This window comes from Amblyomma maculatum, chromosome 7 (assembly GCF_055883805.1).
Source record: "Amblyomma maculatum isolate TAMU_Amacu chromosome 7, ASM5588380v1, whole genome shotgun sequence".
In the NCBI taxonomy this organism is placed as follows: Eukaryota; Metazoa; Arthropoda; class Arachnida; order Ixodida; family Ixodidae; genus Amblyomma; species Amblyomma maculatum.
In genome coordinates, this window is record NC_139350.1 from 1,175,065 (window position 1) to 1,199,289 (window position 24,225).

Consider the following 24,225-nt stretch of genomic DNA (forward strand, 5'->3'; position numbering starts at 1 on the left):
TATAGGCCTCACATCTATGCTACCTGCGCCCGTGCATGCTGCAGGTATTGCAAGACTGGGAAAATATACACTTGTTTCGATCGCCCAAGCTGGCGGAAAGAAGCCCTTCCTATAAACTTTGTTGAAAATGCATTGTGATTCTTGCGGTCGGAGTTGACGAATTGTATGTAATATTATTTGCAAAGCCATTGTGGGGGAAAACACTGAGTCTGCTTTAAAACTTTCTTTTTGAAATCAAAATCGGCTGATGCTCTGCACCTTTCTCGCGCTTTCTTAAGAATTCATATCTCACATTAAAATGTCGCCAAAAGGTTGTTCAACTAGTGTTGCATCGCATAAATGTGGGAACGTCGTTGCCGTTGTATTCAAAGCGGCTTTTATCGTGCAATGACATCGTCTGTGTTTCACTTCTAACAATTCAGTAGCTTAAAATTCAAGAGCAAATGCTGCGTGCGGCAAACAACTTGACGCAAGTCACATTTGCATTGTAAAATATCTACTCTTAGACAAAACAGCTACCGCAACTTGTATCTCTTTCTAATCCGTTCATAGTACGACGTGAAAAAGAGCTTTGTGACATTTACATTGTAGTACAATACCTTCAACGAATGGGCACCTAGAGAAGGATATAAAAACATTCGAATGTGACTAGAAGGCAGAATCGCTAGATATGTTTTTCAGTTCAAATGTCGTTTGTATCAAGTTATTCGCTAAGGATATTAAGGTGCATTCGCGCATGTTAAACTCCTTGCATTGTCAGAAATAAATCGCAGGTTTTGGACGTCCATATAAAGCGACACTTACAAAATCATGTTTCAGCAGAACGGCAATCAGTTGACGTTTCATTATTTCAGCACACATGACAGCAATTGAAACACATTTCCACGTTCTTTGAAATAAATATTAGACAACTAAGGAATGATTACCCTAGGCACAAATCGAATTGCTGAACAAAACTTCCACTATTACGTGTAAATTGTACCAGAAGTGGCACCAATAGCAAAGCAGCTAAAAGCGAATTCATTGCTAGCGAGGAATGCTCTCATTGAGCTGCTGTGTTTTAAACTTCTCGGAAGATATTTGCTGAAATGCGCAAATGCCACAATTATTTCGCGTGAAGACGGTGAGTGCTCGTGCATCCATGGATGTGACGAGTAAAAAGCAACGTCGTATATTTGGAAGGCCGCGCACATATTTCATTGTCAATTTTTGTCATTTGTTTTCTGTGTAGGTTTGAGGTTCAATAGTTTTAGTCAGCGTCCACTCGGTAATGTCTTTTTGTGTGCTTCTCTAAACAAAGCACATCAAGTTTTACTTCGCTTTTGATTTGTGGCTATAGTTTAAAAACCAGACTTCTAGCAACGATCGACACAACCGGGGGGACTGGGTATACCTTAGTGGTAGCGCGCTTGAATTTTTTCGCAACACTTAACGGAACTTAACGCAACTTAAGTCTGGTTTGGTTTACAGAGTTTAACGTCCCAAAGCGACGCAGTCTAGCTTCTTGAAGGCAATGTGATAGTTGCATAGAAGAGAAATATATATGACCATGATCACTTAATTTACACCTTTACATCCGCGACTATTTTTCCGCTCATGATTTTGTAATGAAGAAGGAAATTAATGATCGTTATGGTACAGTGATGCGTGTTGGTACACAAAAAAGTTGGGAAAGCCATTATATATTTCAGCTATAGATTGAAGCTGTGCTCTTTTTAGGCATTTTTGGTTGTGTTGGAATCATAGCATAGAGTTCACATGTATTTTGAGTCATAGGAAAAAACACAGTCAAAGAAGGGATACTTACTTCATTTGAATAACGGTATAATACGGCGAAGACATTAGCGTAATCCGCGATTCGTTACCGTGATCCGTCACAAATGCGCATGCCCGGATCCCCTCGACGGCTATAGGTGCTCTGCACACCGACCTGCCGCGTCGGGACCAATCAGCGAGACGGACCGCAACTCTCTATTGTCACTCTTTTTCACGCAATGCGTTTCCTTTGTGCTAGTAGCACAAAGGTTGAAAACTTCACATTGTGATGGTTGGTAAGAATGCATGTCATTTCGCATTTTTCTTGCGATTTAAACGAGAACAAAACTGACAATCACTAAGGAGCAGGTTTCCAGAAAAAGGTGACATAAGTTGCAAGGTCTAAGCAGATATACCATTCCTTTTTTATTCGTTTATATGAGGCAGTTGAAAACAGGTGCAAGTTTCTTAGTTCAAGTTTAATAGTAAGGTCTTGGAGAATGATCATGTCGCCTGCCACTGTTGACATGAAAGACGAGGAGTACTACTTGAAACTTCCGTGGAACCATTTATCTAGAGCAGATTGCTTTCTGGGATGATCTGAACAATTGAAGATGATGACTCAGTACGCCACATGGGGGGGGCATCATATTGGATCCCGGAATGTGCTCGCAGTACAGGAGCGCGCTAAGGGCTCCCCGACGCTCTCCCTTCAGCACCAGAAAGCTTTTGCAAGAGCTGTGTAAAGGTCTCTGCAGCTGCCGGCCGCGTTCTTTTCTGCGTTTCCGGTTCCTCGGTTTGCTTGGGCAGACAACGTGCTGACTACCTTTGGCGCTGAACCGAGTGGCAGGTACCAGAGCCAGCCTGCAAAAGTGCCACCGCTGCTTCCCTTCTGGACGCAAGCGAAGAAGGCGCGCCTAGTGTTCCGCCGTTTGCAGTAGCACACCCGACAGCCGCCGCCGCGCACAATACTCGTCGCCAGCCGACCGAAGAAACCCGCCCTCGACTGGCGCTGTGTATACACAGACGCGTATTCTCGCCGCGGTAATTGGGGGCAACCCTGGCGTTTCCGGAGGGCGGTTGGCTCTGAGAGCCGCGCCATTGTAGATATCTTTGGAAACGCGCCGGGTCGTGTGCCCGGCTCAGAACCGCGGTCGGAAGCCGTAGACTTCATTGGTGACGTCACGAGTGTATTGCGTGCGAGGGAGATCCCTGCAGCTTGGAAGGGGAGGACGGTCTCCGTAGAAGCCTTCGTGTCCTTGCACGATGTTAACAACGGTTTACGTACTCAATTTATAGGAGACTTTTCCGAGGGAGTCTGTAAGCTGGAATGGTCGCTAATGTCCTTCGGCTTCTGTGGAACGTCAGGGCATTAACCATCTTCCACGTCGAGTTTTGTGCAAACTGCAATGGCGTGGGCATATTTTTTCAGCCTACGGTGCCATATGGGCGGAAGAAGCCCAAAAGCACGAACCTCTGTGGTTCGGGGCCAGCCACCATAGCAGCATCCCTGGAACAGCGCGTTTTGGTAGGCGCACAAAGAACGCCGCACCCTGCAAATTCGCTGGCCCGACTAGCTTTTGGAAGAGTCGGCCAGTTTACTAAATGAAGCTAGCGCTGTGTGCTATTTTCTGCGCCGCACATGCGGTCGCACCTGCGCGGAGTTTTCTCCTGTCACATAGTATCCGAAGCTGCTTTGCTCTGCATGATCGTTCGTGTAAACGAGCCATAACAGCTGAAATTGGGCTAGATGGTGCATTGCTTGACTAAAGATAAAGCGCACTGGAAACACACACAAGAGAAGCGCGAGCCATAACACTTATCCGTGCTGTAGTGCGTTGCGCTTGCCGGATGGAATAGAAAAACAAGCTTCTTGACATCTCCTTCCCTATTACGGCAACGGCGGAAGGCTCAGCATCACGGCATCATTATCAACTTCTAGTTGTTTCGCGCTCAGTCAGTGCATCGTAATCCGTTTGCACATGATGCATTCAAATCGCGATGGTATACGATAATGGCGATCGGCGCAATAAACAAAGCTAAAAAAAAAAAGCGGGAAATCCCCCCTGCAAAAAAATAAAAACGCGCATTCCCACGTGATCGATATCGTTGAATGGGGGAGCGGAGGAGGCTGGGATGACAGGAGATGCGGGAAGCTTCGTGGCGAATGGGGTGTCGGCAAGATTTCATGTTGGGGTTACTTTTCGAAGGGTGAAGAGGTTTGACAGGGGCTGTCCTACTGCTGCCACCGGTTGTGCGCAGTCCGAACTGCGCTCTTTAAACGTTTTCTGCTGTATACAACCAGGCTAATGAGGATGATGCTGAAATAAGGCTACGAAACCGTGTACCTTACTGCAAACATGACAGATAGTTGTTTTTAAAGCGGTTTACAATTTTTGAATTCAAACGTTTTTCATCAGGCCAAAATTCAAGTTAGATAATTGGTCATTACTAATAATTAATTATGACGAACGAAAACTACTGCTGACTATAATGCGAGGCGACTCCGCAATTCTCAGATGGTTTCACTAGGGCTACACACTCCATATTCTTTGCTAGTTCCGACATCTGATACGCGTCCTGACTGAAGATGCCATTCGGTGTTTTGCGCTGCGTTTCTTTCCCGGCCCAAGGGGAAGCGCTAATCGATGGCCCAATTAGGTCCCAATCGCCGAAAGAAACTGTCATGTATTGTTCCAAAACGAGGCTGTGTTGTTGCTGCGCATGTTGCTAGGCTTGAGTGTTTCGTTAACGAAACACTGGTCATCGCGCGAATAATCGTATAGCCCCGGGCTGAGTAGACGCCCCCTAGCGCTCCTTCCTGGAACTTGTGCGAAACAACGTAGCGCATTGTTATTGGCGAAGAGTAACGCTCCGGCACCATCCATCATTCCGAGAGCCTTTCAGTTTGTCCATAAACGTCGGCTCGACCAGCTGCCGCTTGAGTCGCCCCTTTAAGCCGAGGGTCAGTCGCTGTTGTCTTTGTATAAAGACAGCAACAGAGGCAGTGACGTGTTGTTTTCGAGAGAGCGCCGTGGAAAAGATGTGCTCGTCGAACAATATATCGCGTGCTGCAGAGACACGGGGCCATGTTGCGAGATTGCGCAAGTGCTCCCGATAGCTCGCCTGAATCCCGGAAGGAGCGATCGCCGCCTGTGCGGCGTCGAGATACAATCGAGCGGTCATTGGCGACATTTCTCGCATGTTCATTCCCGCTTGTGCTCGCAGTTTCTTATTGTTCGTCGCCCGCGACAATGAGCGCATGTTTCGCGCTCTGCTTGTTTACGGTCGCGCGCCTTACTTTTTTGTTCATCCAATCTCAGACGCGCACACAACGTGGCAGTATAGCGCAGCTCTTTTGGCCTTTGATGGTCGACTGTTGTGTCATTTCGCCTTGTTTGCGGCGTAAGGGAGCTTCATGAAAGACTGATCACTCGCTTTTTCGTCCTTTTGGGCTAAAAATTGGCCCTTTCGAAGACTATCGGTCATCGCTGTCCTCGAAAGGAAAAAAGAAAAGCCACTTAAAATGATGATTATCCGTTACTCAGAATATCTAGCGTAAATCAATTGGCGCGAATTTCCGCGCTCGGTTCTGGTCTCGCAAGTGTCCATCCGCTCCAGGGTTTGGGGACGCCAATTGGGCACGGCCATAGGCATTTTGTGCAAAACACAAATATATCAAGTCGGTCCGAGCTTTTCCCGCGGAAAGTCAAATATCGATTTCTCTCTCGCCGAGAGGACAGCGCCAAAGGGGGAACAGACATAACGTCGAGATAAGTTCCCTTGACGACGTGGTTAATCTCAACTCCGAGCCCACCCAGCTCGATGTTGTGCGCGACCTGTGAACCGGCCGAGGTTCTCATCTGATCCACCTCTCCGTCACGTATGGATTAACATTATGGGTGATCGCGCCCTAGGAGCGCAAATGGGATCATTGAACGCAGAGAAAATAATAAACGTAGATGCTGAATCTCGGATCCCGCACATGGCGCACGATATCTTGTATTCTCCGCTCTGGGGGAAGGAAGTCATTCTTTCCAAAACGGTTGTCTGTAAAGCAAGTGAGCGTCTCATTTTTATCGGGCCTTTTATAGCGCAGCACATGTTTTGTCCCTGTAGCCTTCCACAGAAGGCTTATAATAATACGCAAAGGACGAGTTGTACGTTAATTTTCGTCACATGGAAGCGAAACTGAATGGACTTTATTTTGTGGACTAATATTTCCCAAGGAGCGCTCGGCAACGAGAAGGACATTGAGCATCTACTCAAGTAAAACGCGTCTTTTTGTTACCAAGTGCGAAGAGTTGTTCCTCACACGCTGTGAATCCGTCAAATCGCACATTCCGGCTTCAATTCTGAGTCGATTCTTTTCGGGCCTCCTTCGTTGGCTGCAAAATACGCTTAATAAGGAGAAATTTCAGTATCTGAAGGTAGAAAACGCGGAGGCTGTGCGGGTTTCGAACGAGCTCGACACGGTACTATGGCTTCGTTAACTATTGCGAGCTCAGCTGGCCTGTGTAAGTGGCCTGACGTCACAATAGAGTAGGGGCGCGTCAAAAACGATTCAAGGCGCATCCACACCTGCGTGTTACAGAATGGTTTTTGCCGATTAGTTATGATCTCTCCCCATACTTTCCTATGGCGCTCCGGGAGAAAGGGCATCCGGACCAATCATGGGACAGAACAGTGGGGAATCGGCTGGTCGCGTAGCCCCACAAAAGAGTGCGTAATCATTTTCGCCCGCTCCTTGTCTCGCCCGGGGCGAAGGGTATTTTATGTGGCGCACGGCTCTCCGCAGCGCCGCCGCTCGGACAACAAAGAGGCCGACCGTGTAGAAGCAGGACGACCCAGTTGCCGTCATCATTGCGCGAATGGCAGTGGTCGCCATTGGTCGGATGCCGCGCACACAGCTCGGCCGGGCCAATGGGCGGCCAGAGCGCCGAGCTAGTGCGGTACGCCGAAGGGAGGGTCGGCTTCGATCGGGGACATTAAATGCGCGAAACAGCGCAGTCGGTCGGCGCGGAGGAAATGAAAGCGGCTATGGAGTGGCAGAGCGCTAACACGGGCGCCAACAGAAGGGACGCGCGCTCAAAGGCCGTCACACTCGGATCGCCTGAATGGGAGATTTAGTCGGCGCTCTCTTGAGGGGGAGAGCTCATGAAGTAGATGGAAGCGCAGCTAATGCGCGCTGAAAAGCGGCCGCATATCCGCGACATATGTTCCCGCTTGGGTCTTTTCCCGTCCCCGGAGCGCGCTTGTCAGAGGGGAGCGTGCTCTGTTTGTTCGGGGACGCGGGCGTCTGAATTATACGTTTGTTAGGGCTCCATTGTGAGCGGCCCTCTCCAGTGCTATGTATACATGACACTCCCCCGATCTGCGCCCGCCCCTCCGGTCCAATAGAGACGTTGGCGTAGGGGCGGCGGCTTCTTCGGGGACCCTCGACAATGGCAGCAGCAGCGAGTTTTCATAGGGCGTCAATGGAGTCCTAATTCGGCGCTCTGGTTACCAACCGCCGCGACGCGTTGATGAGACGCGCAGCTATTTACAAAGCGGCGGCCCGTTTCGTCTCCCGCCACGGCTGTCGCGTTCTCACGCAACCCTCCGTCCAGGGGCAGACACTAAATGCCCCGCTGCCATATTGGCATTCATGACAGCAGCTGAATAAACACTGTGGCACGCTGAATTTTAATGCACCTAATGCTGCCAGCTTACCGCTGTACTTTTCTTTCCGCCAGGCCTCGCCTATGCATTCGGAAGCAAATCAGACTGCGTTTTGTTAAGCTTTCCCGTCTTCGATCAGCTCGTGCACTCGAAACGCTTTTTCGCCCATTCGGGAGCAAAGATGGGCCTTTCGGGGACGAACTGCGTTGCCATGTCTCGAGTATGTGGTAAGCGCTAGTTTGCTACGAATCATCCTTTTGGACTTCATCTGAGGCGAGCAACGTTCGTCCGAAGAAAGCAGCCGCTACAGAGAAGAAACAATGCGCGATGATCATCGAACCGCTGACTCATAGTTTGACTCTCCACTAGATCCTGCTTTTATCTTCATCGCTCGTTAAGACTATACGAAACACGGAACGCTCTAACATACTCGTAGCTCAAATCACCTGACTGCGAAATACGAGCACGCTAAAGCTCCGTTCTTGAACACCATCTTTCGCGGTCCTCTTTTATTTAAATTCACCAAGCTGAACACCAATTACGCGTGGCCATCACTTCAGATAGCAGATAGTCAAAGAAAGCCTGCGTACACCGCTCCCGGCTCTAGATAAGCCTGCTCATGGATGTCCATGCGTGTGCATACTTGGGCAGACTTATTTAGAGCGCGAAGAGCCCGGAAGAAGGCGCTGTGCGCAACTGATGTGCTAAAAGAACCAATCATTTAATCTCAGGCGCCCATTTTATTTTTTCGGTGAAATCGAAAGCTTACTTTTTAAAGCGATCTATCATCTATGCGGGTTTTCGTTGAAAAGCTCTATAGAGAAATTGTACCCAGAATTTCGCAGTGCATGAGCCCATTTTTATGTAGACCGATGCTGGATACCATGAGCAGAGACCACGATGACGACTGGGCGTCGGTAATAGTGATGCACCGGAAACTAATATAAACCTCGCCCGCCAGATAATAGTTAGACATATTAGGGCGGAGTGAAGTCCACTCCAGTTTTCGTACTATAGACTGTTCGTACGCTCGTCGACGAAAGGTTTACTTAGGCGTGGTCATCGCTTCACCCAATAAATTCGCAGCATAGTGGCGCCATCTAGTGATGAACGCTAAACACACACACACACCAGGGGACGCGGCGGAGCGTCGCTTAAAATACAAGGCCATGAAATACCCAGAGTAGCAGAGTATAAATATCTGGGGGTATGGGTAAACGAAGGATTGGCGCAATCACTTAAGGCCAAAGGGCGAAGGAATGCCGGGATAATGAAGCACAGGGCATTGTGGGGATACAACAGGTATGAGGCTTTGAGGGGTATATGGAAAGGAATTATGGTGCCCGGACTTACTTTCGGAAATGCGGTTTTGTGCCTAAAATCAGAGGTACAGTCGACATTAGAAATAAATCAGAGATCCGTTGGACGATTAGCACTAGGTACCCACGGCAAAACCACAAATGAGGCGGTACAGGGAGATATGGGCTGGGCATCTTTCGAAGTACGGCAAGCTCAGAGTAAAATATTATATGAGGAACGCCTGAGGAAATTGGACAGTAACAGATGGGCAGCTAAAGTATTTAAATACCTGTACTTAAAAAGCGCTGACTCACAATGGAGGAAAAGAACTACGAAACTAACTAGTAAGTATGCTAGTCGCGAGGACGGAGAAATTAAGAGCTTTAAGCAACAGGTGAAAAACACCGGATCATGGAAAAAGCAAGAGAGTTCCAGAAACCCATCTAGTTCTGATTTATTGATTATGCGAAAGCGTTTGACTGCGTAGATCACAGCAGATTGTGGCAAGCTCTCCAAGAGATGGGAGTTCCAATTCACCTCATCTGTCTCCTCAGGAACCTGTATGAAGGGCAAGAGGCCACAGTCAGAACTGGACATGGTCTTACTGGTTGGTTTCCGATTGAGAAAGGAGTGAGGCAAGGCTGCATACTGTCGCCCTGCCTATTTAACCTGTATGCAGAGTGCATCATGAGGAAGGCCGGTCTGGACGAGTCTTCAGCTGGAGTGAAGATTGCTGGAAAACGTATCAACAACCTTAGATATGCGGATGATACCACTTTAATGGCAGAAAGTGAAGTGGAACTCAAGAGACTTCTGATGCGCGTACAAGAAGAGAGTGAGAGGTTTGGGCTTAAACTGAACATTAAGAACACAAAGATCATGGCGTCTTGCCCTATCAAGTCCTGGAGCATCAAGGGACAAGAAGTGGAAGCTGTGACAGATTTTCTCTTCTTGGGCTCCAAGATTACATCGGAAGGAGACTGCAGCCATGAAATTAGGAGACGCCTGCTTCTGGGAAAGAGAGCAATGGTTAGCCTTGACCGCCTAGTAAAGAGCAGAGATATTAGTCTGCCAACCAAGATCCGTATAACTCGTGCTATGGTCTTTCCAGTTGTGATGTATGGATGCGAGAGTTGGACTGTGAAAAAGGCTGACCGCCGAAGAATTGACGCGTTTGAATTGTGGTGCTGGCGAATACTCTTGAGAGTTCCTTGGACTGCCAGAAGATCAAATCAGTCGATATTGTCGACCATAAACCCTGACTGCTCATTGGAGGGTCAAATTCTAAAGTTAAAGCTCAGCTACTTTGGTCATCTGATGAGAAGAAAGGAGTCGCTGGAGAAAGATTTGATGTTGGGAAGGGTTGAGGGTCGCCGGAGAAGGGGTAGGCAGCGAACGCGATGGTTAGATGGCATCCTCGAGGCACTGCAGATGAAGTTATGTGATGTGAGAAACCGGAAAGCGTGGCGTGACATGGTCCATAGTGTCTCGAAGAGTCGGACACGACTGAACGACTGAACTGAACTGAAAAACACAGAAGGTAAAAATTGGATAAATTCGATGGAAAAGAAACAGAGTGTGGAATTATACCGAAAGTAGAAAATGCAGATCAGGAAGGAAGATTTCTTTGCTAACTCAAGAGGCAGTGCCCTACTTTTTGAAGCTAGATCAGGGTGCCTTAGAACACGCAGCTACAAAAAGAAACTTAACAATGGAGATGACGCTTGTGCTGTATGTGGTAACTCCAGTGAAACAATTGACCATATTATACCCGAATGTAATGGTATCCATCCGGAAGTTGATGCAGGCGCAGTCACTGTTCCTGAAGCTCTGAGGTTTAGAAATGCCAGTGACCGGGTGAATAAACCGGCGGTGGAAGCTAGCAAAAAACGACTGGAAGATTGGTGGCTTAAAAGCAGAGAAGTGACATGATGCTAGTATTGTAGAAACAAAAATTTAATAAATAGAATGATGGTTTAGTTAACCAATCTAAATCAATAATTAAGATATAGGTAGAAAAATGAGCATGATAGCTACTGATACCACCCCGTTTCAAAGATACGCTCCTACATTCCATCCATCCATCCATCAATTAAACTCCAAATGAAATTAAACTCGACGCGCACTGGTCTGCTGCGTCGTCGGGGGAGGTGAGGCCTAACGGGCAGGCATCTTTTATTCTGCATTCATTCATCGATGCAGCCAGCTTAAAGCACGACGATTCATCAAATAAACTCGCATCGAATATCGTCAAACAAAATCTTTGCTTGGAAACATACAGAGGCGATAAAAACGAAACATCACGCTGTGTTGAGCCCATTTTGGTGCCTCAACGGACTCAGAGTGGTCAAGTGTGTGAAATAAACAACACACACAATGCGCAAGATGCGCACTAAACTGAAGAACCGTAAACTTGCCCGAGAAGTCAAGTGTAAGTAATACTATCGCTGTATATATATGTGTGTGTGTGTGTGTGTGTGTGTGTGTGTGTGTGTGTGTGTGTGTGTGTGTGTGTGTGTGTGTGTGTGTGTGTGTGTGTGTGTGTGTGTGTGTGTGTGTGTGTGTGTGTGTGTGTGTGTGTGTGTGTGTGTGTGTGTGTGTGTGTGTGTGTGTGTGTGTGTGTGTGTGTGCGCGTGCGCGCGGCTATAGTGAAGTTCCTAACAACATGGCACGCATAATTCCTCTTTCGTGAAAAAAGTTTACGGGTCGTGCCAGCCATTTGGGGAGTTTGTTTTGTGGGACGACATTGAAAGCCAGGTTTATAGTTACGCAACTTACGGTTTTGGCTTGAGACTCCTATAGAACGCGCATTATAGGAATGTCCATTCATCATGAAATTAAAAATCACCTTGGCAAAGCTCTCGTCGAGCCAACCGGTACAGATTTTATCAATCTTTGGTCCTGATCCAGCCGAGGCGCCGTCATGAATTTCGGGATGCGGGCATCTGCTGAGGGGCACCGTTGTTTGTTCGCAGGTCCCGAGCCGGCGGGCTTCCTGCTCCACCCGTTCCGCAAGCCGAAGCGGATCCGGACAGCCTTCTCGCCTTCCCAGCTGCTCAAGCTTGAGCACGCCTTCGAGAAGAACCACTACGTGGTCGGCGCCGAGCGGAAGCAGCTCGCCCAGTCCCTGAGCCTCACCGAGACGCAGGTGGGTCCCAATTGATTACCGAACGCCAGTGATCTATGGGCCTCGTGACAGCCGCGATTCCGCGAACTTGCCCGAGCGTCTCAGCGAAGTTGTGGCGACATGCGCCGGACGACGCCGCCCGCGCACACGGCCCGCACACGCGTGCCTAATTGGACAGGTGGCGTCCTAATGGAAAGGGCCGTTATTGCGGCTCTGTATCAAAGCCATCTCCCCCCCTCTGCCGTAATTTGGCCGAATATGGCGACGCGTGTGTAACGACGAGACCGTTAGAAGCGCAGCTCGGCTCGCGCTCTGTGCCCATCGCAGGTGGAAAAGAACCCGACTCGCGAGCTGCGCTCCTAATTGCCGGGTCGCTAAAAAGATCATGCACGGGCACTCGACCGAGATGTTTGGGTATATAGTAACGAAGTGAGCAGTTTCGCATTAGAGGACAGCAGCGTGCTTTTACGCCGGGCATCGCCGTCGTATAGCACTTGTTTCAGAAAGCCTCTCCCTTCCGGGCAACCGCTTCACTTTCCCTATAATCCGTGGCTTTTCCACAGTAACCGAAGAGGACAAACCGCGCATGGGTTGCACTGCCGAGTTATCTCCAGAGCTGAGAATCTCGACAGGTGTCAAACCTTCCAATAGGCCAAGCGCTGCTCTAATGCTCTGCCGTCGAGTGAATCGGGCTCGCGTTCAAGGTCTTCCTCCCTCCGGGTTTGGGCACTTGCGCTCAGTGTGGAGTGCACGCGCCTCGCGCTCTCCTGCAGTGCCGCAACGGTCGGAGCAGCGCCGAGTCGCCGATTACGTAATGGAACACCGCGTTGTGGAGCCGATGCTCGGTGGCGCAGGCAATTATTGCGCAGCTGAGCCGTATTCCAATTTGCGAACCTCAAAGAGCGGCCCCCCTTCTTTCGGACCACGTAATCCTCTCACCCTCCCCTCTCATTAGTTGGTATCGCGCATGTGTCCGCCGAGCGGACTAAAGCACATTAACGAGGTCGAGCCGCGCAAGGCCAGCGCAGGTGGAGACGCTTTGTGCCCGTGTTGACGAGGCGCTGACTGTCCGCACGCTCCGAAACGCCGACGGAGTCCCGCGTTATTATTCTTTTTACCTTCCACCTGTGAGGGCCGCTTACGTAATGCGACACAAGTAAGCAGCTGGCTGCTCGTCGGCGTCGCCTCACAGAGTATTCAGAAGTAGCCCAAAGCGGCTTATTCTTTCTAATATTTTTAGTTTGTGTTACTTGTTCCTTTCTCTTGGCGCGAAGTCAATCCAGCCAAGCGAAAACGTGAGCTGTGCAGGAAACACCAGAGGCCAGCATGCACAGTTACGATGGTGTGCGCAAGAGAGCAAGCTCACTTGAACGGGGTCGAACTATACAAGAGAAATCTCTGTCAGCGACTGCGTAGCAACTTGAGCGGGACCATGCAGCGCACTTGCACAAGAAATCAGTAGCCGCTTCTGCAAGGCGACCGGTTTTCCCTATGAGGACCACTCATTAATTGTTAGATTTTTAATTTTAGATTCCTAGTGAGTTTAGTAACGCTGGAGTAATTCCCCATCCAATGAAACGGCAGGTTGTGCTCTCCGGGCTAAGCAGCAAAGCTCACTTGTGTTACAGAGCTCGCACTGCTTTTATTGCGTAACAATGCTTACAAAATCGCGAACAATTTTGGATGTTGCCCTGCTTTGAAATTTGTGTCACATATTTTCAGTAGGGAAATAAAGGATCCTTTTTTTTCTCCCTAGGCTTCATTTAAATGGAATCGTATTCCAGTGGAACCACTTAATTTTTTGGCGTACGTTGTTAAACGTCCGCCATTACATAAGTTGTCAGCTACTTCCTTATCCTTGACGGGACTGAAGAATGTTTTGGGAGGCTGCGATGAGCGCTCAGCTTGATATATGTTGTGATGGTATCAGTATTTTTCTGCCCCTGTTACCACAGTCATGACGCTAAATTAAATCCGCATACTCACCAAAGTACATGCAGCTACATCTACCTAAACGTTTCTGAGCGAACTTGCAGAAAGCAGCATTTATCGATGTTCCCATTTTAGCCCTTAGAAACGAGGGGTTGTACATCCTGCATCTGTTATTACGCACTATAGAGACATAAGATCACAGGGCGTAAAAAGCCCAAAGATTTCCCAAAACGTAAGCCGAAGCTCCAAACGACAAGAACAAAAAAAAAAAAAAGCGGTATGCATATATAAGAATAAATCCCTAGGGATGCAATTAGTAGTGTAAGAAGAAAGAGTGCGAGTCTCTTTCGACCCCCCCCCCCCCCCCTCTCTTTCCTTCTGCAATAAAAACAAAGGCACCAACGCCTTTCGGCGCAGCACGCAGCTACCAGGTTGCGCGCGCCATACAGTCCATGCGATGGGGCGTCTGTTACAACGCCCGTCACCTTCGGCCCAGAGAGACGGGGCGACGCACCCAAGAGGAACCCCGACGGCGCGCAGTGTCGCTGCCAGCCACCGAATTAAAGCGAGCCCACAAAGAGGAAAAGAAGCAACCCCCCTCCCCCTTATGCCATATTCCTTACAGCCTTTCGAGGTGACCGCATACATGAATAATGTGTCGGTGCAACAAACCCGCGAAGTAGTAGATGATGTGCGAGTCGTTCTCGTCCCGCCTAAAACAAGCCCTTGCAGTTGTGTGCAGCTCAGGTGCCCCGTCGCTCGTGGAGACCGAGTAAGGTACCCTCAAGAGGCTATCCTAGGTTGGGTCACATCCTTGCAAGGTGGCATCGTGCTCATTGCGGATGATTGCGTCTCCGCCAGGTGAAAGAACAAGAATACGACTCGATGTAATCGCCGCACGAGGGATGGGTAACCCATTCGGACGTGTGACTGAAAATTGGAGGCTTCTGTCACTGCATGCTCGCCGTCTCTTAAAAAGTTTTTCTTGCGGGGAAGATTCTTTTTCCGCATACTGGAGATGCGGCCATGAGTGATGCACGCAACCGTCGAGGGCCAGTTCCACGACGCGCGCTGCGGGCGAGAAACAAAGGCTGCGGAGCGTCAGCCAACCTGACAATCCATTTCGCGCAACTCGAGGTGCGTCGGGGGTCAGCAGTTGTCGCTCGCCGTTGCTTGCAGGGGCAGCGTCAACATGACAAATGGTGCGAGCCAAGAAGGCCGACGCTCTTTCTCGCGCGGCGGCTGTCGAACCGAGGGGGGCCAGTTCGTCTTCCGGCCGCCTTCTCTTTGTCTTTGACTGCCGCCCGTCATCATCGTCAGCCTCCCTGCAGCTCACGAGGCAACAGCGGAGGCCTGTCGACGGGACTCTTTGCTCCGAGAGGCTTGTTGCCGATGGACCGCAGTGGTTTGCTCGACGAATCACGCCACAGTTTGTGGCAGCTGCGATCGCCGGCTGACCACCTGTGTGGCGGCGGCGCAGTTTCGGGGTTAGGTTATTGTGCCATTATTGGAGCCACCATTCGAGTCCCCAATCGATCAATGCCACTTTGGCAGCTTGGAATGTTTTCGAAAGTGTCTCAAAGCTGTCTTTCATTGCAAGCGAACGACAGCCGCAGTCTGGAGGAAACGCACATTGAAAACGCTCTCGAACCCCTTTGCAGCTACCTCTTCCAATGCCCCCGCATGAGAGCTCTCTGTACTATATAACCTGGCCTGCAAAATTGTCCCGTCGGACGCGCGGTGCATACTAACTGCGGACTTATCAAATACTCGGCCGTGAAATTCACTACAAAGCTCTAAATATGAGGTAATGAGCCGGAGCCAGAGTTTACGACCACGAGAGCGTAGTCTCTACAGAATTCGAGCTGTGTGAGACATCCCTCGGGCAAAGCTATCGCTGTCGCTCCTTCCCGCCGGAACTCAGGAAGGCGCAATCTTCCTTCCGGGTGCCGCAGTGTTGCACGTGGGACGCGCCGGCAAGTGGGCGCAGGTCGGGTGCCGTAAGTGCGGCGTGCATCCTCGGCACGCCCAGCGGCAGCAGCGGTGGCGCCTTCTCGACCGGCGAACAACGCCCACGAGTGCGCGGTCGCCAGAGGTCATTGATTGAAACCCGCCCCTATCGGCCGGACTGCGGGGCGACTCAAATAAGCGCCCTAATCTGCGCGTCTTCTGTCCGCGTATCGCTAAGTGTTCCGATGCCAGCCGGCCGGTTTTTCATTCACCCGCGGCCGAGATATCGGCTCCGCGGTACTACGTCCCCAGACGGCTGACTACAGCAGCAAGAGTGAATCGGCTCAAAAACGGCGTCGTTTAGGCCGCCGCGAACAGGAAGTCGTAAATTGAATCGCCGACTAACATTCACGCTCACTCAAGACCCTTTCGGGGCGACTGAAACATGGCGCGTGTCTTCCCCCTCTCGGCCATTCTGGACACGCACGGTCATTTTTTACTTGCAGTCCCTGCTTCTACGCTCCCCCTATCACCGATGCGTATCGATGACCGGCGTACATATACGACTGCATTCCGGCCCAAGAAGCAAACCCAAGTTGCGTGCAACGCCAACGACGATTCCGCTGGCCCCGATGGCTCGGATAACCCTCCATTCAAGCCTCTGCATGGCGTTGATGCCTTCGATCTGGCCGACCAGACAGACAAAACGAGACCGAGCACGGTTTTACCGAATGAGCGTTACGTTTTCTTGCGCGGAAGGGCGTTTCACAATGTGACAGAACAGGTTGCGCCCGACTTCATGGAGCTGGCTGTGAGCAGAGGTCGCCGACTGTCCCACAGCAGGCGGACTTTTCGAATTATCTGCCCAAATACGTGGGCAATATTTTTAGCTTTTTCCGACTGCTCATTGTTCAACATGGTGGGAGTTTTCTTGACCGTGCACTCTTCAGAAGATGCAGTTTATCCTGAAACCACAGAAGCTATGAGCCGCTGTTCAAGATGAGTACGAACTCCCGTCTGCTAACGTCTCTGCACCGTGCATGCATCTGCGCATGGCTGCAGTCCTGTCTCATGCAGTCAAAGCGAGACACCGAAGAGGCGCGTTCGCGACAGTGTCTGCTGGCATGGCGTCAACATCTCTGCCAGGAAGCTATTGCCGTACAGTGTATGTGGATGCTGTTGTATTCTTTTTTCCTTCTTCATTTCACCTCTCGTCCCTTCACTGCAGCCGGGACTGGTCAATTGTGTGAACGCTGAGAATTCTTCAGTAATGACACTAAGCCATTTCCTTTATTGTCGCGAATTTGACCCTCCAATGAGCAGTCAGGGTTTATTGTCGACAATATCGACTGATTTGATCTTCTGGCAGTCCAAGGAACTCTCAGGAGTTTCCGCCAGCACCACAATTCAAACGCGTCAATTATTCGGCGGTCAGCCTTCCCAATCTAATCTAGTCCAATCCAATCCTGTCCAATGCTAAGTACACGCTCGGCCGAAATGCGCCGCTGAATAGCCTATTATCGTCACTACCATCATCCTCACGCTGGAGGAGGAGAATTAAGATGCTCTGCTCACTATGTCTAGGTATGTTGTTGTTGCATTAAAGACGAGACATCCTCTTCTGGTTGCTTCTTGATTGCCAGATGGCGCCGCGTCCGGCAGCTGGGCGGTTGCTATCGGCTCCCGCAACGCAAAAACTCCTTGTTCGTGGCCAATGTAGCCTTTTCTAACAAAAAAAAAAGAACAAAAAAAAAAAAAACAATTGTGAAATGGCGGTTTTTCTCAGTCGCGTAAATTGAGGGTGCATCTACAATCGTCTTCTGTAATTCTATAGCCGCGGTCCTGATGTTCGATTTATTTTCTAATCGTGAGATGCATTAGTACGCTCTGTGCATGGGGATTGTATAGAGAGAGACGTGAGGTTCTTTCTGCAGACATCGCCGCATGCACAGCACACGCCGCCATCGAGGCCGGAATGGAACTTGGCTGCCCTATCAGCGCTGAGCCATCGTGGGCTGCTTTACGTTGCGTTGGATTCTCGTATGCCAACTTTATAAAATGGCGTCGCTGCTGCGGTATACAGCCGCTGAAATCGCGTCAACTGCTACTGCATCATAAAATACAGAAATGGCTTATGTATTTCTTTCATTCAAAATTTCAGCGGCGCACTTTTATCAGCGTGAAAAGCAAGATAGCCAGCTGAACGAGCTTACAGCTGTGTCTTTGACGATCCACATTTTGAAACACGTTGCTGATCCAGAACATCTAAAATTTGGGTTCGTCTTCCAAGTTTACTGCCTTTAATTTCGCCACGAATATAACCTCGCGCCGTCAAACCAGATAGTATAAAGTTGATTAGTGATATCTGTTCTCTAATCTTTTCTAATTAATTGAATTCTGCCAGGTAATAATATAAGCGTTGCTGTGCAAATCCACTTGCAAATTGGGTATCGACGTATTTTTCGCGATTTTTAGCATAGAAATCTGTTGGGATTAACAGAAATTACCTGTCGTCCATATGGCAGCATGAACTCGCTCATCAAGTGATGGTCGGTCGCCAGTGCACGACGCGGTTGGAAAGGCCGAAGGTAGTTCTGTTTTTCAGCCCGCTTAAGGTTATTCGAGGGCCTCCGAGTTGAGCTCGCGAGTTAGTCTTCAGGCACCAACGTGCATGCCTGTGGTTCGCGCAGTGGCGAACTTCTGAAAACTTCGTCTGCGAAGTCTCTCAATACATTCATGAAAAGAAATGAACAGTAGCTTTTCTGTTTCTTCCTTGTTATTTATTTCCTGCTGAAAAAGAAACGCTCAACAGATAGCATCTTGTTGTTCTTATGCACGGTGTCTGCACGACTGAACACGAATCTGTCGCCCATGTCTATGTAGTTCATGCCTAGGAATCAGACAACATCGGCCTTGATATTCGGCCGAATAGCGTCTTGCGTTATGTAATTTCAAAGAGGACAGTTTTATAATATGCAGTAATTCATTTGTATACGCTCAGTGCTGACTTAAAACAAGGCGGAAAACACAGAAGACGCTTTCTTTTTCTGTCCAAGAACAAAGAAGTTACCATCTTGGCTGTTTTAGTAATCGCTGGCGCAGAGAGAACTGCCTTACATTGCAAGCGCAAAATATTATATGATGGTGATGATCACAGCAGGCGAACAGGGCAACTGAGCACTCTGAACGGCCAAAAATTTAACAAAAGGCGGCGCAAACATCGAGCCCTGTTATCTGTGCATGTCCGCAGTTCAGTAGAGCTTGGTCACAACCCTTGCTTGTTCAGCACGTGTAAGAACTCAGGAGTGAGTGCATGGTACATATATTTTTAGCTCCTCTTTCCGCTCGAGCAGTGAAGTGTTTTGCAAAAAGCTAGCCTTCTGTTTACCGTCGTCGTTTAGCGGCCGCCTGCAAAGCGACGCGTATTTACGTATATATATATATATATATATATATATATATATATATATATATATATATATATATATATATCCTCATCAGAAATCATATACTACCCAATAGCTCTGTTGTTAGCAAGTGTCCGGACACCAGACTTTACGATCTGAAAATCGGTGATGTTGGGACATCAGCTAGTGAAATCAAAAGATTGCTGAAGAATGTGGTGCTTGTACGCCAAATTTGCTTTTCTCGTGTCCTGGAAACTCTTGCCCCCGCAGTACAATAATTTCTTTCTCAAATGCACCTCCTGCCATTACGGTTCAATGAAAGTATCGTTTTGATTTACTGACTGGATAAAGGTGAAGCAGCTTTTAAATTACCTCTCTAATGTGACATGCGAAGAGATACACGTATAAAAATGTGACACGTTATTATTTTTTTCTCTCGTTCGTCGTTTAGCGGCAAATAGCAATAGCTGTACTGCTACGCGTTTCAACGGGAAGGGATTATGTACAGTGAGGTCTTGCCCTCCCTCACACTCACAGTGTAACTGACATTCGCTTCCGGCGTTTCGAACATTCGCGTGAGGCCGGAAACGACGCTTTTGCTGAAAAACATCACTGCAAATACGAACCCTGGATATATATATATATATATATATATATATATATATATATATATATATATATATATATATATATATATATATATATATATATATATATATATATATATATATATATATATATATATATATATATATATATATATATATATATATAGAAGGATCCTGGTGGGCATTTTTTCATGGTATGAAGTGCACTCAACCATAATCGCATTCTCCTAATCGTTTAACTTTCGTGGCCCGGATCTGCAGTTACTGCTGCTTACCCTGCATAGGCGTAAGTGAAGCCTTAGCACCCCCGACTATTCGCTGCCTATAGTAAACAGGGTCTTCCTTTGGAAAGTGTTCAAGGTTATGCATTACCTTCTCTCATATTAGGATTTATACCCGCCTATACTTTCATTGCCGAGGCTGTGCAAAGTGTCGTCAGCATGTACAAAAGGTCGTACATTTGACTGCCGCCCGAGGCGTTGCCTTCAACGTGGGCGAAGCGCGAGTTTACACCTTGCTTGATATTAAAGGAACCCATGGAGATTGATCGTTAATCGTGTTTGTTCCAGGCATCCGCTGCACAAAGGCTGGCGCAAGTATATACACGCATAGTAATGGTACCGCAAAACGCCACTGGAGTGGTTAATCTTTCTAGTATATAGGCAGAGTGCTCAGACGAGAACGATGAGTTGAACATGCGGGGGGGGTCAACTTTGCATACCGCGGACGTTGTCTGTTCTATGCCAAAGGACCCAACAGTTTCAACGCCAGAGCGTTCGTTTAGCGAAAAGCACGGTGTCGCAGTTATCGACGTCATTATGTGACGAAACCCAGACTGGTCGAGAACGACATAGGGGATTGAAAGTGACACAACCATCGGAAAATTGATAACTATAAAATCGAAACATGATTAAACCGCCTTTAGCACATGTAAAAATGCCAAGCAACCAACCTGCGATGAAAAGAAAGTCGGTGACAGTGGTACGGGAATCGAACCTGTGATCCGTAGACCATCGACACACGTTCTTTCTACTTCCTTAAGCGAAGCCATGTGGATCTTGTGGCAAATAAATAAATAAGTAAATAAATAAATAACTGTCCACGTAGGCGAAGTGATGACCAAAGGTGTCGCGCAAGAGACCCATTAACGCTATCGTGTCGTGCCCTTAGGTGTCCCTCGAATTGTCGGACGGGCTTCGCTGGGTTATGCAATTTATGCCAATCTGGGCGTGAGAGTTGAGCCCCGGGCATCACTCGGCCCTCCTCTGTCGCGCAGCAGGCTCCGGTGTCCTTTCCGCGAAGCGACGACCGCCGAGAGCCACCAGTTCCCGAGAAGCCGCTGCAGATTGATCGCTCTGATTGCGCTCCTACCGGCCTCTTTCGCAGGGATCATTCGTTATCTCTTGCGCGTGTAAGCTGCTGTCCCCGCTCATCGTGGAATGTGCCGTTATCGAAATCCCCACACTCTGACGGATGGCGACGCGTCCATCCGCCTGTGATTCATGTGAAGAGGCCTTTTTGAGCAGCCACGAAAGACCGATGGCTTTTGTTTTCGTTCGTCAAGACAGGGGCTGGCAGGGCGGCTGCTTCCCATCTCTGGCACCCGCCACGCCGGCGGGTGCCAGAGATGGGAACCCCCACACGCACCACATGCGGCACAGTATGGCTTTGAAACCCGATAACTGTCGTGTCTGCTGCTCAAAATTCAGGCCACTGCGTCATGAACGATCAAGTTTTTAGGCAGTTCTGACACTCTTTAAGCACGTCAAGAGGTGCAAATTTTATAAGAGTAATATCAATTTCCACTGGGCACTTATAGGGTTAAAAAAGTCGCCGCAAAATTGTCGCGAATTGAGCTTGGGTCAAATCTGTGGATACACAATTCACGATTGTCGTCGTGTGAGTCCCAGCCTGAAAGGCATGCATTGTGGTATGTGTGTACAATATATTGTATACACAATATATTGCATATTGTATACACAGTTCTCGAAAGGAGTCCTTTCGAGAACTTGGGTACACTTCTGGCAGTTATCTGCCGAGATTCTGCGTGAAGGGCGATTTCCCAAGGACTGCACTGAAACAGGTTAGCCTTTGAGATGGGATCCAGAATGCCTGTTCGTCTTTTAGCGTGTAAAATGACAGCGTACCTCAAGCAAGGCAGCCTCGCTTATTCGGTCAGGAGGAGCCTTGTCGACCGGTGTCACCCACAATCGTTTTTAGCGCAATCACGTGACCAGTGCTGTGTGCAGCTCGAAAGACGTGTATTCGCGCGGCATTTTTCACAGACTGCATGGTGAGGCGTGTGACATCGCACGCCAACGTGACCACCGCGGTGGCCCCAGGTATAGAAGTTGCGTGGAAGCGCTGCTTCCTTAGAAGCCGATGCATTCAGAGGCAGCTTGTGGTGCGGAGCCAGCGCCGTCTGCGAATGGTGAGGCGTACTAAACAGTGACGTTAAAAGGAAAAAAAAAAAAAAATCCCGCGACGCACTTTTAGGAGCTAGAAGCGAATCTTCGAACAACTCGAGTTTTCGTTTTTCTTTATTTGTACAGAGAAGGCAATGGACGAAGAAGGAACACATGAGGGCTTACTGCGAAGAAAATATTTAGCCTCAGTGCTCATTGTTTCTTTTCCTGCATCCTCGGTTCGTATTTCGTGCTCTCCCCTGCCACGCAGCAGTGTCTCCTTGTAAGGCCTCCCTCTACGTTCTCTGCTAACGTAAAAACAGGCCCAGCTGCTTGTTGCCGATTGCACATAAGTTCTACTCGTGCGCCCTGTATACCCCTCTATGAGGTGCCGCTTTACTCTCTCCAGAGGTGGTTCAGTTTTAGGGACTCGACTGCCGATCCCAATGACGCGCGTTCAATCCCGGCCGCTGTTGGATGGAGGAAAGGCTCCCGTCGTACTTCTGTGGGTTTAAATTTCGGCAGCTCTTCACTACGGCGTCCCTCATTCGGGAGCATTAAAGTATATAAGAAATCTGAAACACCGCTTTTTTACTATAGATCGCATGACATGAACACTCGCTAATCACCTCACAAGCGCGTGACTTTTGTGGTGTGTCTGTTTCCGCAGCGGAAGGGTCGCGGGTTAGAATCCCGCGTAAAACCTAAAATTTTAAAAATGTTTCTTTAAGTGCAACCAATTTATAAAGATGAACCGCCTAAGACATTCGGCGAAATTTAATTCCCATCACATGCCATGTCTAATAACTTTTATTCCCGGCGTCACATTTGCGAGCGTTCTCCTGTGTTTTAAATTCCCGCGCAAAGCCATGTGGCTGTTGCGTCATACCTTGTAGACCAGTCACGCTTTTCGCAATACAACGGCAACGCCGGGTTTTTCTGCAACGCGAGACTTTTAGGCTATGGCGTAAAAGAGTATATACCACGATGGGAGTATGGACAGTTTTGTCCGGCTGGAGCTATCCGAAGGGGCATTTTAGAGGTGCGAAACGCCTTTACGAAGTGCAGAATTGTTCGCCAATCGCTGCACGCAACCGGGATGCTATCGATGCTGGGGAGCGTGTGCTCGGAGCGCCCCTTGTGTTCCCGCTTTTCATCAACAATGATAGCGAATGTCTCGGTTTCTCGAAGAAGGTGAATATCAATGGCTCCGCTGTTTTTTAACTATTCTACCCGCCCTTGCACTCTCCAGCTTTTTTACTTTCCATTTGAGCGGCCTTACTTGTTTGTGAGAGGGATAATCCACCGTGCTCACTGATGCCGCAAAATAGCGCCACAATTCTGTAGCAACTTGAGTTGTTTCGTGCTCAGCAGGGAAGTTTGACAGACTGCGTAAATCTCAACTAGTCCGGGGCGCGTTATGCGAACGTTTTCTCTCGAAACTGTCACCAACGTTTCTCTATAACGCTGTCAACCGTGCCTTTTCGTACACACAGATTTGTCGTTGGCACTGACATAATGAGGCCCATATTTAAATAGAAATAATCAGCTGCCATGGTGTAAATGGTGAAACCTTCCATTTTTGAACACCCTCATAGCAGGAAAGGGGCACCCGTTTACATTAAAACACACAAAGTTTAAGGAGGCGCTCAAGTTGAACAATACGGATGATAAGCATTGATTGTTCAATACACAAAAGCTAAAATACCCCGTTGTCGGAAGGTAACGCATATAAAGGGCTTTATTATTCAGTTCTCTCCGTTCTTAATTGTACAGCAAGCACGATTGGGCTTGCCTGCTCGCGGAGCAGGGGAAGCGACGCTTAAAGCAGCAACCAATCTTAAGCTCATGTGCAGTCGCTAGCGCTGAAACACCTAGATAGATAGATTCTGCTTCAGTTATTGGCCAGCACTTTGCTCACGGACGAATGGAGGCACTCAGCCGCTGGCGAGTCGCAGTATTTTAACAGCAGGATTGTCCACAGCGCAGGGAACCAGATGTCGCGCTGATTTTTAAAGGCCTCCGAAAAATGCCCAGACTGGGTGCACTTGCCGGCGAGGATCTCTATGGTCAGACTCATT

At 48.7% G+C, this 24,225-nt stretch overlaps 1 protein-coding gene across 1 annotated transcript in view; it reads left to right on the plus strand.

Moving 5' to 3' along the window:
• The window catches only part of LOC146182583 (uncharacterized), an 83,026-nt gene that overhangs the window by 45,440 nt on the left and 13,361 nt on the right, over positions 1-24,225 (plus strand). The window contains exon 2 of the mRNA XM_084608868.1: positions 11,691-11,863. Coding sequence (XP_084464994.1) covers positions 11,691-11,863 — 173 coding nt within the window. The remainder of the gene's footprint in view (positions 1-11,690; positions 11,864-24,225) is intronic.